At 35.1% G+C, this 18,378-nt stretch overlaps 1 protein-coding gene and 1 non-coding gene across 4 annotated transcripts in view; both read left to right on the top strand.

Moving 5' to 3' along the window:
* The first annotated feature begins 684 nt into the window (after window positions 1–684).
* Window positions 685–18,378, top strand: part of C26H14orf39 (chromosome 26 C14orf39 homolog) — a 52,885-nt gene continuing 35,191 nt past the window's right edge. For 2 of the 3 annotated variants that reach the window (XM_087855943.1, XM_045810439.2), the window contains exons 1-4: window positions 685–733; window positions 829–885; window positions 3,349–3,475; window positions 7,876–7,965. In XM_087855943.1, the coding sequence (XP_087712069.1) occupies window positions 685–733; window positions 829–885; window positions 3,349–3,475; window positions 7,876–7,965 (323 nt within the window). Of the gene's footprint in view, window positions 734–774; window positions 886–3,348; window positions 3,476–7,875; window positions 7,966–18,378 lie in introns of all 3 variants that reach the window. The other variant, XM_087855944.1, reaches the window with a different exon arrangement.
* On the top strand, window positions 16,258–16,609 carry LOC148107677 (Nuclear RNase P). The gene has a single exon (XR_015721941.1).

Genomic DNA, 18,378 nt, shown 5'->3' with positions numbered 1-18,378 from the left:
GGGCGCTGCCGCCCGGCTGGAGGGCTGGGGAGCGACCCGGGTGAGGGGAAGCGCGTTGGCTGTGAGGGTGTTGGACGTCAGCGAACTTCGCGCTTCAGAACGGGCGGGAAGAGTGGCTCCTAGAATCTGCGCGTGACAAGTAATACGACCCCCGCCGCAGGCCTATCTTGTAAGGCGATTTGGCAGTCCTGTGATAACCTCCACTTCTTGGATTTTTGGTGGTAAATTCTTAAGTGTAAAATTGCACTCTCGCTTGGTTTTACCTTGGTGTTGGTTAAAGACTTTCTTTAGGAATCTTGCTACGCGTAGAGTACACGCGCCGAGAAAGGGCATATTCAGAGAGATGATTTCAAAGGGCATATCCTTTTGAGATCTTGGTGTCTGTGCACTCCAGAATATTCAATGACGTATAGCAATACCGCGTATAAACGATTATGAAGGCTCCCCCCGCCCCCCAGATAGTTCAGTCCTGCAACGACATTCAGCAAGTTATTAAGTGCTTTCCTGGGGCTGTGCCCAGGACTGGGCTGAAGGGGTCTCTCCTCCTCAGTTCTTACTCCCCCCACATTTTTCTGTAATAAGGCCTGGTTAAAAAGGTTGTTACCAAACGGATATATGCTGTTTTGCATATGACTTCAGAAAATCCTTACTTACAATTTTTTTTTTTTTAATGTAGTATCCAAGATGAATGACAGCCTATTTGTCAGTTTGGACAGACTTTTGCTAGAATTTGGTAGGTACAAAGAGAAAATAAATAAAAATAAAGAAATAAAGAACTATTTGTATTATCATTTAACATTTTAACAATGAAGTCACTGTTTTTTTTAGTTTTCCAGTATGAGCAAGATGTAAGTACTAAAGAAGATATGCTTCAACGGATTAATAGTAAGTCGTTTTGCATGGTGAAGTTATTCTAGTTTTTAAGTTTTTTATGGCATATAAGATAATAAGTAGTTGCCTTGTTTAGGGTAACTTATAGTTGGGATTATAACTTTTGATCTAGTTCTATCTAGTGACTAATACTAAGCTGTTTGCCCTAAGTTTCTGTATTCAGCATTCAGTTATTTTGTGTTGAAGAATTTTGCTTTAAGCAGATGTAACACCTTAATTAAGCACAGTTGAAAATGTTATTTTTCTCATATAACAGGTTATTCCAAACATATGAGTGAATTTTAAACTTATGCTTTTTTTATAGCATCAAGTTTATTTAAATTCCAGTTACTCAACATGCAGTGTAATACCAGTTGCAGGTGTAGGATTTAGTGATTCATCACTTACATACAACACTGGTCGGTGCCCATTACAAGTGCTCTCCTTAATACCCATCACCATTTAACCCATCCCTTCCACAACTCTACTCCCCAGCAAGCCTCAGTTTGTTCTCTATTGTTAAGAGTCTGTTTTATGGTTTGCCTCACTCTCTCTTTTTTTCCCCTATGTTCATTTGTTTCGTTTCTTAAATTCCACATATAAGTGAAATACTATGGTATTTGTCTTTCTCTGACTGACTTATTTTGCTTAGCATAATATTCTCTAGCTCTGTCGTTGTTATTGCAAATGGCAAGATTTCATTCTTTTTTATGGCTGAGTAATATTCCATTGTACATATGCACCACATCTTTTTTTAAAGATTTATTTATTTATATGAGAGAGAGAAAGAACATGAATGGGAGGGTCAGGGGGAGAGGGAGAGAGAATCTCAAGCAGACTCCATGCTGAGCACGGAGCCAGAATGGGTGGGGGTGTTCAGTACCACAACATGGAGATCAGGACCCAAGCTGAAACCAAGAGTGGGATGCCCAACTGACTGTACCATCCAGGTGACCCTACACCACATCTTCTTTATCCATTCATCAGTGGATGGACATTTAGGCTCTTTCCATAATTTGGCTATTGTTGTTAATGCTGCTGTAAACATCAGGGTGCATGTACCCCTTCTAATCAGTTTTTTTTTTTTAGAGAGAGCCCTTGAGGAAGGGTGGGGAACAGGGCAGAGGGAGAGAGAAAATCCTAAGCAGGCTCCTCACTCAGCACAGAACCTGACCCAGGGCTCCATCTCACCACCCTCAGATCAAATCAGGAGTTGGATGCTTGACTGAGCCAACCAGTCACTCCTCCAATCAGTATTTTTGTGCCCTTTGGGAAATATCTAGTAGTGCAATTGCTAGATCACAGAGTAGTTCTCTTTTTAACTTTTTGATGAACCTCCATACTGTTTTCCAGAGTGGCTGCACCAGTTTATATTCCCACCAATAGTGTAAGAATGTTCTCTCCATATACTCACCAACATCTGTTGTTAATTTTAGCCATTCTGACAGGTGTGAGGTGACATCTCATTGTAGTTTTGATTTGTATTTCCCTGATGATGATGATGTAGAGCATCTTTTCATGTGTTTGTTAGTTATCTGTATGCCTTCTTTGGAAAAATATCTATTTGTGTCTTCTCATTTTTTAACTCGATTATTTGGGTTTTAGGTGTTGAGCTTGATAAATTCTTTATAGATTTTGGATCACATGAATGAATTTTTAAAATCTTTTTAGACCTCACCAAAAGTCAGGGGCCAGGAATGATGGATGTCCATATTCAGGAATAATTCTGAAAAATGGTATTATGATAGAAATGGCAAAGCAAATTACATAAATATAGTATTTTAAGATCCTACATAAAAGCTATCATAAAATAGAACCATTAAATTCTTGATAGTTCTAAAAGGTAGAATTTGGTTACCTTTCTGCAACAAAAAAGAATGCAGATAAAATAAGAATTTATTTTAATATTTAAGAAATTATATTTTTATCTTATATTTACTCACTAGTAACAAAGGAATAAGTGAGTCGAAGGTGTATTTAATAATTAATTAATGTGGAATTGATGAAGAGAAATTTTACATTTGTCAAAACCAAAACAAGTTAGTATCATAGATGACTAAATGTTTACATGAACTCATACTGTCATAAGATGCCATTGATCCTAGATATCACTTAATTTAGCCCTCTTATGTTAAAGATGAGGAACAGGGACATATCTTCCTTCCTTTCTCCCTTCGTCCTTCCTTCCTTTTCTTTTTTAAGTTTTTATTTAAATTCCAGTTAGTTAACACAGTATAATATTAGTTTCAGATGTACTTCTCCCATCCCAAACACAAATCCTTTGCTTCTGGGTCTAGGAGCAAGCCTGGTTCTGGTTCTGTGCTTTTTAGTATAGGGCCTTCCCATCTCAAGCCTCACTTCCTCTCAGTTCTCTAATTCTCCTTCTTTTAGGTAAGGTGCCATACCCCTTTTTCTTCTGTATTTGTTAATTTTGAATTTATGATTTCTACCTTAAAAATAAACATTTCTTCTTTCCAGAATGCTTTGAAGATATTAAAGAAAACAAGGCAACTATTTGTAAGATACATGAAACTATAAATACAACAGATGAGGAAATTGGTCATTACTGTAAACATAGTAAAGAGATCAAAGACAACTGTAGTAAGTGAGTATTTGAAATAAATGAACTTCCAGTAATTGTCACTAGATTTTTTATTCAAGGTTTCTGTTATTTATAATTTATAGTATTTATAATTAAAGACACTGTTGCTTTAAAGTAGTGTTTTGTATTAGCAAAATAATGAATCGGGTCTTGTTTGTTATGTGCTTCGGTAAAAAGGGATCATAGGAGGATCAAAAGAAAAATACAAGTGCTGTCAGATCTCTCTAATTCAGATCCAAATAGTCTACAGAGTTTTGCATAATATAGTCTCAGTATATAAAATTCCTATTAGATAAATACGTTTGAAATCATTTCCATCTTTGTGTTTTTAAGATCTTATTTTTTCCTAGGGGAATCTGGCCTAAAATAAGTTGCTTTTCAAAGTAAAAGTTTTCAATATGTTAAGAATTTTTACAATATGGCTTTAGGTTCTGGATCCTAGTGGTTAAATTTATTATAAGACATAAACATTTTGAAACAAAGGCTTACTGGGGCGCCTGGGTGGCACAGCGGTTGGGCGTCTGCCTTCGGCTCAGGGCGTGATCCCGGGGTTGTGGGATCAAGCCCCACATCAGGCTCTTCCGCTGTGAGCCTGCTTCTTCCTCTCCCACTCCCCCTGCTTGTGTTCCCTCTCTCGCTGGCTGTCTCTGTCTCTGTCGAATAAATAAATAAAATCTTTAAAAAAAAAAACCAAAAAAAAAAAAAAACCACATTATTTTCCCCTGAAGAACCTTATTCAGTTTAAGTAAACTTGCAGATTCCTGATATGGAACACTATGAAAGGATTCAATTTAAGAAGAAAGAAAGTTATATGTTTCTTGATGGGATTAAAAAAAAAAAAAGAAACAAAGGCTTACTAATGGAACTTTATTGTATATTATAAAAATAAAATGTGTTAGTTTTCTGTACTTTCTGTAGACCATTGTCTTTGTATTAACTACTATACTTTAGAATCCTATTTGTTTTAAAATATTTTTTATTCAGAATTTTAACAAGTCTTTTTAATTTTTCCCCTTTATAAAAGTAATGCATACCTAGTATAAAAACTCAAAAGCTATGTAAGTATGTAGTGTAAAGAGTTATTCCCTGCCTGCAGTTCCTACCTGAACCCTATTCTCTTCCTTACAGGTAATCATTTTTAACGATTCTATCTTTTCAGACATTTTTCAATAAAAATTCAATGTCATTATTATATAGAGTTACATGTACATCTATCTATATTATCTATTTTTTCTTTTTATAAAATGGGATCAGACCATACTTACTATTTTTTTAAAAATTAACAGTATGTTATGTAAATGATACTATACATGTAGTGATTATATATAGATTTCATTCTTTAACAACTCCAGAGGATTTTATAATATTGGTGTATGTTAAATTATTTAACCATTTTCCTATTAGTAGACATTTAGGTTTCTAGTTTTTCCCTTTTATGAGCAACATGTACAGGTATCCTTCCACATTTATAGACCTGTTGCTAAGAAAGAGCTTCTAGAAGTGCAATTGTTAGATCAAAGAGTATGCACATTTAAACATTTGGTAGTTAATGTCAAACTTCTCTCCACAAAAAGATTATATAAATTCATACTTCCACCAACACTGTATGAGAAAGTTCCTGTTTCCTCATACCCTTGACAACACTGAAATTATGCTTAAATTTTTGTTTAAATTATTTGTCAATCTGATAATAAAACACATTATTGAACTTTCTCTTTTATTTTGATTTAAGTTTTATTATAGGAGGTTTTACCAGTGGTTTCCTTCATCAAGTGGGTGCTGGAAAAGTAGTTTCCCCTTAGAACCTGCTGTGTCCAAGATGTACTGTATTTCATTCAACCTTAATCTCTGCTGGATTCCGAGGACAGTTAGTAGGATCTTAATACCATGATATACCTCTAATTCACGATTTCAGCATACTGGTTAAGAGATTAAAATGTGGGATATGAATTCATAAAGGTACTAGAAGAAATACAAATAACCATGTAATCTCTGAGAGTAGGCGGCCTTTGTAAGTATATCACCAAAAGTAGAAACTACAGGGGACACAACAGATAAATATGACTACGCACAAATTAAAAAGAAAAATGCCCCCAAATAATTTAAAAGGCAAAAGGATAAGGTAGGAAAAATGTCAAGTAAGGGTTAATTTTTAAAAATATAAAGTAAGGGTGCCTGGGTGGCTCAGTCCTGGGATTGAGCCATCCTTCAGGCTCTCTGCTTATGGAGCCTGCTTCTCCCTCTCCCTCTGCCTGCTCCACCTGCTTGTGCTCTCTTTCTCTCTGTCAAATAAATAAATAAAATCTTTAACAAAAATTTAAAAATAAAAAAAATAAAAAATATAAAGTACTTGTGGAAACTAATAAGCCAAACCAAAACCCCCTTAGAAAAATGGGCAAAGAAAACAAATAGGTAAATACCAAAACGAAGAAACATATGTTTAATAAACATGTGAACAAATGCCCAATCTTACTGGTAATCAGACATCCAAATTAAAGCAATAATTAAATGCTATTTTTTTGCCTCTAAGTTTTGCAGAAATTTAAATGAAGATAATATCCTGTGTTGGCCAGGGAATAAGAAAATCATTTATCTTGTATGCTATAGGAATGTATATTAGTATAAACCTTTTGGATGACATGTCAGTATATTTTTTAAAAAGCTTTTAAAATATGACTTTTGACTAAAAATTTCCATTTCTGAGAATTTTTCATAAGGAAATAATTAGGCATTTTTTCAAAGATGTAATGTACAATCAGGTGTTTATTCCAACCTGTTTTATGATAGGAAAACATTGAAAAGAACTCTAATATTCAACATTAAGTGATGGGTTAAATGAATTTTGGTATATGCATATGAATGAACAGGAGGTGACCAGTACAATTACGAGTGTATATTTATTGACATGGAAAGATGTTAGCTCTCTATTGACATGGAAAGATGTATATTCCAAACTGAACAAAGCAATAAAACAACATTCATAGTATGAACCCAATTTAGTAATTGTGTATTTATATATAATTAGAAATAACCTAGGAATATATACATCAAAATGCTTACAGGGAATACCTTCTTAGTGAACATGGATTTCTTACAGAATTTTTATAATACTCAGAATATGTGTATTTATAAACTTTGATCTTATAATTCCATTTTGGGGAATGTTTTCTAAGGAAATGATTAGAAATTCAGACATATTTAAGTAAAATTCTATTTACAATAGAAAACTTAGATTAAGCAAAAATGGCCAACAATATGGGAATGGTTAGATAAATTATGGAATACGATATATTTATTAAAACCTTTACAATGAATTCTTAGTGACAAGGAAAATGTGTATAATTTAAAAGTAGGTGATAAAGGAGGATACATTGTTGTATATATGAATATGATCTCAAAGATGTTAAATATAGGGGTAACTGGGTGGCACAGTTAAGCATCCAGCTCTTGCTTTCAGGTCAGGGTGGTGAGACGGAGCCCTGCATAGGGCCCCGCACTCCACACCAAGTCCACTTAAGTTTCTCCATCTGCCCCTTCCCCCACTTTCTGTCTCCCTCAAATAAATAAACAAACATTTAAAAAAAGATGTTAAATACATACTTTTCATAAAATCTGAAAATAGTTTATTAAAACAATAATAGTAGTTATTATCAGTGTTGAGACTATGAAGATAGTTATTTCCTTACGTGTACTTTTCTGTGCTTCTAAAGTGGACGTGTGAACTTTTGAATCTGAAAATAATATTTAAAGACTTGAAAAAAGAGCCAGAGGAAATAGTTGAACAACACTTAGAATGGAGGTTAACGTGGTGTATGCAAATTTTAGATTTTTCACATTTGGTAACATTTTTCAAGTCTTGTAATAAAACAAAAAAATATATAATTATTCCTTTTATTCTTACTGTCTGATTTTATAACTCATTTTGGCTTACTTTCTTTCTTTCTAGTTCAGGAGGGTATAGTAACCTGACTTTCTAAGTTTCAAAGGAGAAAAAGCATCTTTTTAGCCCTATTCTAGTTCTTTGAATCCTTACTCCAAAAGAATTTCTTAGCCAAGATCTTAGAAGTATGATGAGAAGGAAGCCTGATGTTGGAAGGTTGCACAGTATATTCTCGAAATGCCATAGCAATACACAGTCCAGCCATGTAACATTTGCTCCTTCCTTAGTCATGGTTCCACAATGGGTTTTATGTAAAAATTAATGGATATTAATATTTGAGTGCTTGTATGATTGCCTGAATGGTGGTAGTGGTGGTGATGGGAGGTGGGAATATTTTTTTGATATAAGCTTGTTTTCTCCAGGAAGAGAAATACTCATTTATCTTTAAATAGTTAAATTCATTGTTACTATCTCTTACAATTTATCATTCTGAGATTCTAATTACAATATTTTTTTTCCATAGCTGGAAGCCAACATGTGATGTTTTTCATAAGCATGAAGACTATATGCAGGACCAATTTACTATTTATCAAGAAACTATTGAAAAAGACAAGTACAGTACATATATTAATTAAAGTTTATTAGCTATATAATTTCATATTAATAGGATATGCTTAGTAAAAATATTACTTGAAAAATGTAGAAACGTTGTACATTGGCAGAGTTTTTTGTTTTTAAAGTAAATCCAGTACTTGGGCTCTTTGGGTGCCCTTGGACGCCTACCAATTTGTTATAAAGCTCTACCACCCTGGATATGTTTAAATATGTCCTCAGATAGAAACAATTTATAAGTAGGAATTGTTACAGCAGAGTGCTTCAATTAATGGTCTTTGCAATTGAATTGTTATAGGTAAATATCTGGGGGAATAGTTAACTATAGAATTAGCTTATGAAAAATTTGGAGTATTGACTTTTGAAGGGTTTTATATGTAACTGCTCATTTTCAGAGAGCTAATGTAGTGGGGTGTTATATTCTAATGGAGAAACCTATTGTATGGGTTTATTTTATTATGTGTAAAATAACCTCGTTTGGAGGACTCAATGTAATTAGCGAATATAATGTAACAAGGTGAGAGACTTTTTTTTTTTTTTAAGATTTTATTTAATTATTTGCCAGAGAGAAAGAGAGAGAGAGCACAAGCAGGGGGAGTGGCAGGCAGAGGGAGCAGCAGGCTCCCTGCTGAGCAAGGGGCCCGATGCGAGGCTTGATCCCAGGACCCTGGGATCATGACCTGAGTGAAGGCAGATGTTTAACTGACTGAGCCACCCGACATACCAAGAGAGACTTTGAACACATTATATAGCATTATAATTTCACTTAATTAAAAAAATTGAAATGTTTTCATTTTTAACATAATTGAACAAGAGCATGATTTTTTATATTTTATGTTATTTTTTTTATACTTTGGTTTTATTTTTTACTACTTTTCCTCCCAGCTTTATTGAGATATAACTGACGTAAAACATTGTTTAAGTTTGAGGTGTACAAACATGATGGTTTGATACATGTATATAACTTAAAGTGTCTACCACAACAAGGTTAGGAAGGTAGCACATCTGTCACCTTGTATAAGTACTATTTTTTCTTTGTAAGAACATTTAAGATTTACTCTCTTAGTAACTTTTAAGTATATAATAAATATGCTGTTGTTATATTTACCATGTTGTATATTAAATCCCCAGAACTTATTCACCTTATAACTAGAAGTTTGTATCCTTTGGGCAACATCTCCCTATTTCCTTCACTCTTGGCCCCTGGCAACCATCAGTCTATTCTCTGTTTCTATGATTTGGCTTTTTTTAGATTTTACATACAAGTAAGATCATACTGTATTTGTTTTTCTCTTCTTTACTCAGCATGACACTTTCAAGGTCGTCCATGGTGGCATAAATGGCAGCAGTTCTTTTTTTATGACTGAATAATATTCCATTGCATATATATACACCACTTTTTATTTAAATTATTTTTTAAAAGGTTGAAACTCAATGCCCAGTGTGGGGCTCAAACACATGACCCTGAAATTGAGTCTTATGCTCTACTGACTGGCCCAGGCAGGTGACCCTATATACACATTTAAAAAAATTATTACTGAAGAATAATTGATGTACAATGTTATATTATTTTTTGGTATACAGCATAGTGATTTGACTTTAAAAAAAAGATTTGTTTATTTTAGAGAGAGAGAGTGCGAGCAAGTAGGGGGAGGAGCAGAAGAAGAGGGAGAGAGAACAAATCTCAAGCAGATTTCCCACTAAGCACAGAGGCCGATGTGGGGCTTGATCCCCCAGCCAAAGAGATCACGACCTGAGCGGAAACCAAGAGTTGGACGCTCAACACAGTGAGACACTCAGGCATCCCCTCGTTTATTTTATAACTGGAAGTTTGAACCTCTTAATCTCTTTCACGTATTCCTCAGCCCCCCAGCTGCCCCCACCTGGGCAACCACTAGTTTGTTCTCTGTATTTAAGAGTCTGTTTTTTTGGTGTGTGTGTGGTTTTTTTTTTTCGGATTCCACATGTAAGTGAAATCATATATTTGCCTTGCTCTCTCTGACTTATTCCACTCACATTAGTACCCTTCAGGTTTATCCATGTTGCATATATATGCAATGGAATATTACTATATTCCACTATGTAATGTAATATATATATATATTTGTATGTGTATATATATATATGATATATACATATATCATATATATATGTCACTTCTTTATCCATTCATCTGTTAATGGACACTTGGGTTGGTTTTATATCTTGGCTATTGTAAATAATTCAGCTGTAAACATAGGGTGCATATATATTTTTGAATTAGTATTTTTGTTTTCTTTAGATAAATACCCAGTAGTGGAATTACTGGATTATATGGTATTTCTATTTTTAATTTTTTGAGGAACCTCCAACTGTTTTCCACAGTGATTGTACCAATTTACATTCCCACCAGTAGTGCACAAGGGTTGCTTTTTCTCCACATCTTAACCAATAGTTGTTATGTCTTGTCTTTTTGATACTAGCTATCCTGGACAGGTGTAAGGTGATACTCATTGTGGCTTTGATTTGCATTTCCCTGATGATTAGTGATGTTGAGCATATTTTCATGAACTTTTTGGTCATTTGTATGTTTTTGGAAAAATGTTCAGATCCTCTGCCCAGGTTTAACATGAATTATTAGCCTTTTTGCTATTCAGCTGGATGAGTTCCTTGTATACTTTGGATATTAACCCTTATATGGTTTGCAGATATGTTCTTCCATCCTACAGATTGCCTCTTCATTTTGTTAGTTTTTTTTCTGTGCAGAAGCTTTTTTAGTTCAATGTGGTCTCACTTATTTATTTTTGCTTTTGTTGTTTGTGGTTTGGGTATTATATCCAAAAAAAAAAAAAAACTGTTGCAAAGACCAGTATCAAGGAGCTCTTCCCCTATGTTTTCTCCTAGGAGTTTTATGGTTTCAAGTATTATATTTAGGGGCGCCTCGGTGGCTCAGTCATTAAGCGTCTGCCTTTGGCTCAGGGTGTGATTCCAGGGTCCTGGGATCAAGCTCTGCTTTGGGCTTCCTGCTCCACTGGGAGCCTGCTTCTTCCTCTCCCACGCCCCCTGCTTGTGTTCCTTCTCTTGCTGGCTACCGTTCACTCTGTCAAATAAATAAATAAAATCTTTTTTAAAAAGTATTATATTTAAGTCTTTAATACATTTTGAGTTAATTTTTGTGAGTAGTGTAAGTTAGGGGTCCAATTTCATTCTTTCACATGTGAATATCCAGTTTTCCCAGCACCACTTATTGAAGAGATTATCCTTTCTGTGTTGAGTATTCTTGGTTCCTTTTCAACTATTTTTTTTAAAGACTTTATTTATTTATTTGATAGAGAGAGAGCAGGAGAGCACAGAGGGAGAGTGAGAGGGAGAAGCAGACTCCCTGCTGGGCAGGGAACTCCATGCAGGGCTTGATCCCAGGATCCCGATACCATGATCTGAGCCCAAGGCAGAGGCTTAACCAACTGAGGTACCCAGGTGCCCCTCCTTTTCCAAATATGAGTTGACTGTATATACATGGTTTATTTGTGAGCCCTTGATTCTATTCCATTGGTCTGTGTCTGTTTTTATGCCAGTATGATAGTGTTTTGATTGCTAAATTTTTGTAGCCTAGTTTGAAATCAGGGAGTGTGATGCTCCCAGCTTTATTCTTTCTTGAGATTGCTTTGGCTATTTAGGGGTTTTTTTGAAGTTCCATACAAATTTTAGAGTTATTATTTCTATTTCTGTGAAAAATGCTATTGGAATTTTGACAGGGATTTCACTGAATCCAAAGATGGCTTTGGGTAGTATGGACATTATAACAAATCTTTTGATCCATGAGCACAGAATATCTTTCCATTCATTTGTGTCATCTTCAATTTATTTAATCAGTGTCTTATAGTTTACAGTGGACAGAATTTCCTTTCAACTCCTTGGTTTAATTTATTCCTAAGTACTTTATTGTTTTTGATGCTATTATAAATGGGATTATTTTATTTCTTTTTCAGATAGTTTATTGTTAGTATATAGAGATGCAACTGATTTTTGTGTATTGATTTTGTAGTGTGAAATTTCACTGAATTTGTTGATTAGTTCTAACAGTTTTTGAGTGGACGCATAGAGTTTTTTGTAGATAAGATCATGTCATTTTGCAAACATAGAACATTTTTACTTCTTTCTTTCCTATTTGAATGACTTTATTTCCTTGTTGCCTAATCGCTCTAGCTAAGATTTCCAGTACTACATTGATTAGGAGTGGTGAGAGCAGCATCCTTGTCTTATTGCTGATTTTGGAGGAAAAACATTTTTCCATGTTTCCAAAAACATTTCTTCACCATAGACTGTGATGTTAATTATGGACTTGTCATACATGGCCTTTATTATGTTGAGGTATGTTCCTTCTACACCCAATTTGTTGAGGGTTTTTATCATGAAATGGTGTGGAGTTTTGCCAGATGCTTTTTGTGCATCATATGATTTTTATCCTTTATTTTATTAATGTGGAATAACGTGTTTATTGACTTGTGTATGTTGAGTCATTCTTGCAACCCATGGATAAATCCCACTTGGTCATTGTGTATGATCCTTTTAATGTGCTGTTGAGTTTGGTTTGTTAGTGTTTTGTTGAGAATTTTTCCATCTATATTCCTCAAGAATATTTGCCTGTAGTTTTCTTTTCTTGTAGTCTTCTCATCTGGCTTTGGTATCATTATAATGCTGGCTTCATAAAATGAATTGGAGGGTGTTGCCTCCTTTTCAGTTTTTGGAAGAGTTTGAGAAATATTGGTACTAATTCTTTAGATGTTTGGTACAGTTCATCAGTGAAACCATCTGGACCTGGACTTTTCTTTGTTGGGAGGTTTTTGGTTACTACTTCAATCTCCTTACTAATAATTGATCTGTTCAGTTTTTCTGTTTCTTCATGATTGAGTCTTGGTAGGTTGTATGTTTCTAGAAATTTATCCATTTCTTCTGGGTTTTCTAATTATTTGTCTTATAATTGTTCATGGTAGCCTCTTATGATCCTTTGTATTTCTGTGGTGTCAGTTGTATGATTTGTATTTCTATGGTATAATATCTCCTCTTTCATTTGTAATTTTGCTTATTTGAGTCCCTCTCTCTTTTTTTCTTGGTTGGTCTAGCTAAGGTTTGCAAAATGTTTTAATCTTTTCAAAAAAACCAGCTCTTTCTTTCACTGATTTTTTTCCCATTGTCTCCCTCTTCTCTATTTTATTTATTTCTGCTCTAATCTTTCTTATTTGCTTCCTTCTGCCAACTTCAGGCTTAAATTGTTCTTCCTTTTCTAATTCCTTGAGGTATAAAGTTAGTTTGCTTATTTGAGGTCTTTTTTTCCCCCCTAATGTAGGCATTTATTGCTATAAATTTTCCTTTTATAGCAACTTTTGCTGCATCCCCTAGGTTTTGGTATATTGCGTTTTCATTTTCATTTGTTTCAAGATACTTTTGATTTCTTCTTTGACCCAGTGTTGTTCGGGAGTGTGTTGATTAATTTCTACATATTCATGAATTTTTCATTTTCCTCCTGCTGTTGATTTCTAGTTCTATATCATTGTGGCCAGAAAAAGACCCTCGATATAATTTCAATCTTCTTAAGTTTACTAAGGTGGTTTTGTGGCTCAAGATATGATCTCTACTGGAGAATATTCCATGTGTGCTTAAGAGGAATGTATGTTCTTGTGTTGTTAGATGAAATGTTAGATTGAATGTTCTGTATAAGGCTGTTAGGTCCATTTTGTCTATAGTGTTTTTCAGGTATGCTGTTTCCTTATTAATTTCCATCTGGATGATCTTTCCAATGTTGAAAGTGAGGTATTCAAGTCCTCTACCAGTATTGCTCTTTCTCCCTTCAGTTATGTTAATATTTACTTTAAATATTCAGGAGATTTAGTGTTGGGTTGCACATATATTTGCAATTACTGTATTTTCTTGGTGAGTTGATCTTTTTATCATTGTATGGAGACTTTTCTTTGTTTTTTCTTTGTCTTTTCTGACTGATTTTGACTGAACATCTATCTTGTCTGGCATAAGTATAGCCACTTTTTCTCTCTTTTGGTTATCATTTGCATGAAATATCTTGTCCATCCCTTATTTTCAGCCTTTGTGTGTCCTTAAAGCTAAAGTGAGTTTCTTGTAGGTGGTATATTGTTGGATCCTGTTTTTTAAATCCATTCAGCTCTGTATCTTTTGAATTTAGTCTATTTATGTTTAAAGTAATTATTTTTTTTGGAAGATGTATTTATTTATTTAAGAGAGAGAGTGCAAGCATAAGGGTAGATGGGCAGAGGGAGAGAGACAAATCTTAGGCAGATTCCATGTCGAGCATGGAGGCCGGTATGGGGCTTGATCTCACGACCCTGAGATCATGACCTGAGCTGAAATCAAGAGTTGGGCTCTCAACCAACTGAGCCACCCAGGCACCCCAAAGTAATTATTGATAAATAAGGACTTACTATTGCCATTTAGTTAATTGTTTTCTGAATGTTTTTAAAATCCATTTGTTCATGTCTTCCTCTCGTGTTGTCTTCCTTTGTGATTTGTTTTTCATAGTGGTATGCTTTAATTCCTTTCTCTTTATCTTTTGTGTATCTAGGTTTTTTTCTCTGTGGTTACCATGAGGCTAACATAAAACATTTACAAATATAACTCTATTTTAAGCTGATACAGCTTACCTTCAATTGCATATAAAAACTCTACACTTTTACTTCCTCCTCCCCAGATTTTATGTTATTTATGTCATACTTTACATCTTTTTTTTTAAAAATTTTTTTTTATTTTAATGATTTTTTATTATATTATGTTAGTCACCATACAGTACATCCCCGGTTTCCGATGTAAGGCTCGATGATTCATTAGTTGCGTATAACACCCAGTGCACCATGCAATACGTGCCCTCCTTACTACCCATCACCAGCCTATCCCATTCCCCCACCCCCTCCCCTCTGAGGTCCTCAGTTTGTTTCTCATAGTCCATAGTCTCTCATGTTTCATTCCCCCTTCTGATTACCCCTCCTTTCTTTATCCCTTTCTTCCCCTACCGATCATCCTAGTTCTTATGTTCCATAGATGAGAGAAATCATATGATAGTTGTCTTTCTCTGCTTGACTTATTTCACTTAGCATTATCTCCTCCAGTGCCGTCCATGTTGTAGCAAATGTTGAGAATTCGTTCTTTCTGATAGCTGAGTAATATTCCATTGTATATATGGACCACAACTTCTTAATCCAGTCATCTGTTGAAGGGCATCTCGGCTCCTTCCACGATTTAGCTATTGTGGACATTGCTGCTATGAACATTGGGGTGCATATGGCCCTTCTCTTCACTACGTCTGTATCTTTGGGGTAAATACCCAGTAGTGCAATGGCTGGATCATAGGGTAGCTCAATACATCTTTTTTTTTAAGTGTGGGAGTTATACAGGTGTTTGCTTCATTTATTTAATTTAAAGTTCCCTTGGGGCGCCTGGGTGGCACAGCGGTTAAGCGTCTGCCTTCGGCTCAGGGCGTGATCCCGGCGTTATGGGATCGAGCCCCACATCAGGCTCCTCCACTATGAGCCTGCTTCTTCCTCTCCCACTCCCCCTGCTTGTGTTCCCTCTCTCGCTGGCTGTCTCTATCTCTGTCAAATAAATAAATAAAATCTTTAAAAAAAAAATAAAGTTCCCTTTATTTGTTTAATACCTTTTTAAAAGTAATCTCTACCCCCACCATGGGGCTCAAACTCATGATCCCAAGATCCCAAGATCAAGCATCAGACACTTCACTGACTGAGCCAGCCAGGTGCCCCACTTTACACCTTTTATACTGTGTATCCATTAACAAGTTATTGTAGCTGTATCTATGTTTTAATATTACTGTTTTTTAATTTTTATACTAGAGATAAAAGTGATTTACAACTTACTAATACAGTATTATGGTATTCTGAATTTGACTATATGTTCACCTTTACCAGTGAATTTTGTACTTTTATATGTTTTCATGTGGCTACTTAGCGTTTCATTTCAACTTTAAAAGTTCCTTTTAAAATGTCTGTCTAGATATGTATAGAGCAAAAAGAAGAGAAAGGTAGAGTACATTATCATTCAAGGAATAGGCAGAGGGTGGAACTGGCGAATGAGACGGTTACTTCGTCATTTTTAGACCTTGCTTCAATCTAAAAAGGATTTGAAATAATTTGTATAATACCCTAGTGTTAAAACTAAATAAAAAATCAAGGTTATAGGGATGTAAGGATAATGTAGGAAGATGAAGCCTTTGATTAGGATAGAAATTCATATTACATGGTCTTGCACATTTGTTAAATATAGATACAGATTAGGCTTTGGAATTCCTAGTAGTAGTCAAGGCATTGTGGAAATGTGATCAGTTTGAGATTCAGAGTATTCATTCAAAAAACAGTTCAATTGTTCAAAAGCAGCCCTAACAGCGTCCTCCCTGAGTTTTGGGGAGGTGAATTCCCAGAGAACAGGGCTTTGCATGAGGGTGGACTGGACAGGAGATGCCATGGACCTTGCTTTTGGGGAGGGTTCTGGCAGATGCCTCCTTAGCCAGAGCTTGGAACAGACTCATAGCCAGCAAAGTGAGTTCAAGTTCAATGGGTTAGGTGAGGTGAGCTACCTGGGGGGGTGTGGGGAGGCTCATGACCCAATTCAGACTACTTTCCTCTGTCCTGTCTGAAAGAAAGAAAGAAAGAAAGAAAGAAAGAAAGAAAGAAAGAAAGAGGAAGGGGAGGAGAGGAGAGGGGTAGGAGGGGAGGAAGGAGGGAAGGAGGGAAAGAGCCCAGTTCAGTTGTTTAGGGTAAGCAGAGGTTTTTCCTGGTAATGAGATTTGAGAGAAATTTCTCCGCCTGAGTTATCATAAAAGGGGAATTATGCAGTGTGGTAGTCTGTTATCTTCAGTGGACTCTCCAAAATAAACACAATATATATATTACTTCTCCTTAGAACTTCTCTCAATGCAAGCCATGGCTATAAAACATTATTAAAATGCTTCTATGAGGGGCTAAAACAAAGCAGTTTAAGTATGAACCTCTCTAATAGTGTTTGTTGTGGATGACTTCTCTTAGGTAGCCAAAGGTATTAAAGTGAAAACAGGTCTTTCTTTCTTAAACCAACCACATAGGTTGATTGAATTGATGACTCAATACTAGACATATATAAAAGAAAAAGACTCCATTTGCTGGTATCTTGGCTACTGAAGGAAATAGAGGTACCAGGTTCTTGTTTCTCCTAATCTTCCGTTCTAAACATTCATGAATACTAGTATTTTTGGCAACAGATGAGATAGTCAGGCTATGCTGGTCTCTGCTAAAGTCCCTGTATGGAGTGTATAAGAAGAGTGGGCATGAATATGTAACATGAATAGGGCAAATGTGGTACGCTAATTTCATCTGAAACTGGTGACTCAGACTCAGTTTTCTAATAGATATTTCCCTCTTCCCTGGACCATTTCCCCAAGAAGTAAGAGATTAATTAGCAAATGTGCATTTGGAGTAAGAGGAGTTTGTTTTGGGCTCAACTGCTTTATTTTTCGAAAGGGGACAGAGTTTAGTATATTAAATTAAAACATTCAGAAGATTCAGATTTGCTGACCAGTAAAGTATGTGTTATCTTTAGTTTTTTTCTCAGTGTACAAGCATTTATGAAAACCATTCTTGTTTTCTCGTCTGCTAAGATGAGGTAATCATTATAGTATCTTTAAATAAATTTCACCGTATAGTATGTCTTGATTTAGAAAATTTACAGAATTCTGAGGAGCATAAGTACTATATATTTTTAGAAAATTTTCAATGAATATTATTTCTTGAAACTAAGTATTTGATAAGAATTGGATAAAAAAGGATCTAAGAATATATTTTCTTTTTTAATTTTTTAAATTTTTAAAAAAGATTTTATTTATTTGAGAGAGCAAGAGCACTTGAGAGAGAGAGAGCAAACACTAGTGGGGGCAGAGGGAGAGGGAGAAGCAGGCTCCCCGCTGAGCAAGGAGCCCGATATGGGGCTTGATCCAGGACCCTGGGATCATGACCTGTGCCAACGGCAGACACTTAACCGACTAAGCCACCCAGGTGCCCCCTAAGAATATATTTTCTATAATGAACCTGGACTGAACGTTTTCACTGCTGTAGATTAGGACTGGCAGACTTTTTTTTTTTTATTAAGGGCAAGATAGTAAATATTTTAGGCTTTGTGGGTTATACAGTCTCTGCGGATACTCAACCCTGCTGTTGTAATGCAAGAACAACTTTAGACACTGTGTAAATGAAAGTGTTCTGATAAAACTTTATTTATGGATATTATACCTTGAATTTCATATAATTTTAATGTGTCATGAGACATTTTTATTATTTTGATTTTTTCAATTTTAAAATGTAAAAATTATTCTTAGCTCACAGGCCATACAAAAACAGGTGGCAGGTTAAATTTGGCCCATAGGTTA

The sequence above is a fragment of the Ursus americanus genome, chromosome 26, assembly GCF_024610735.1.
Source record: "Ursus americanus isolate L20-20 chromosome 26, mUrsAme1.1.p, whole genome shotgun sequence".
Classification (NCBI taxonomy): domain Eukaryota; kingdom Metazoa; phylum Chordata; class Mammalia; order Carnivora; family Ursidae; genus Ursus; species Ursus americanus.
The sequence above is the reverse complement of the archived record's forward strand: the minus strand, read 5'-3'. Positions and strand labels throughout refer to the sequence as shown.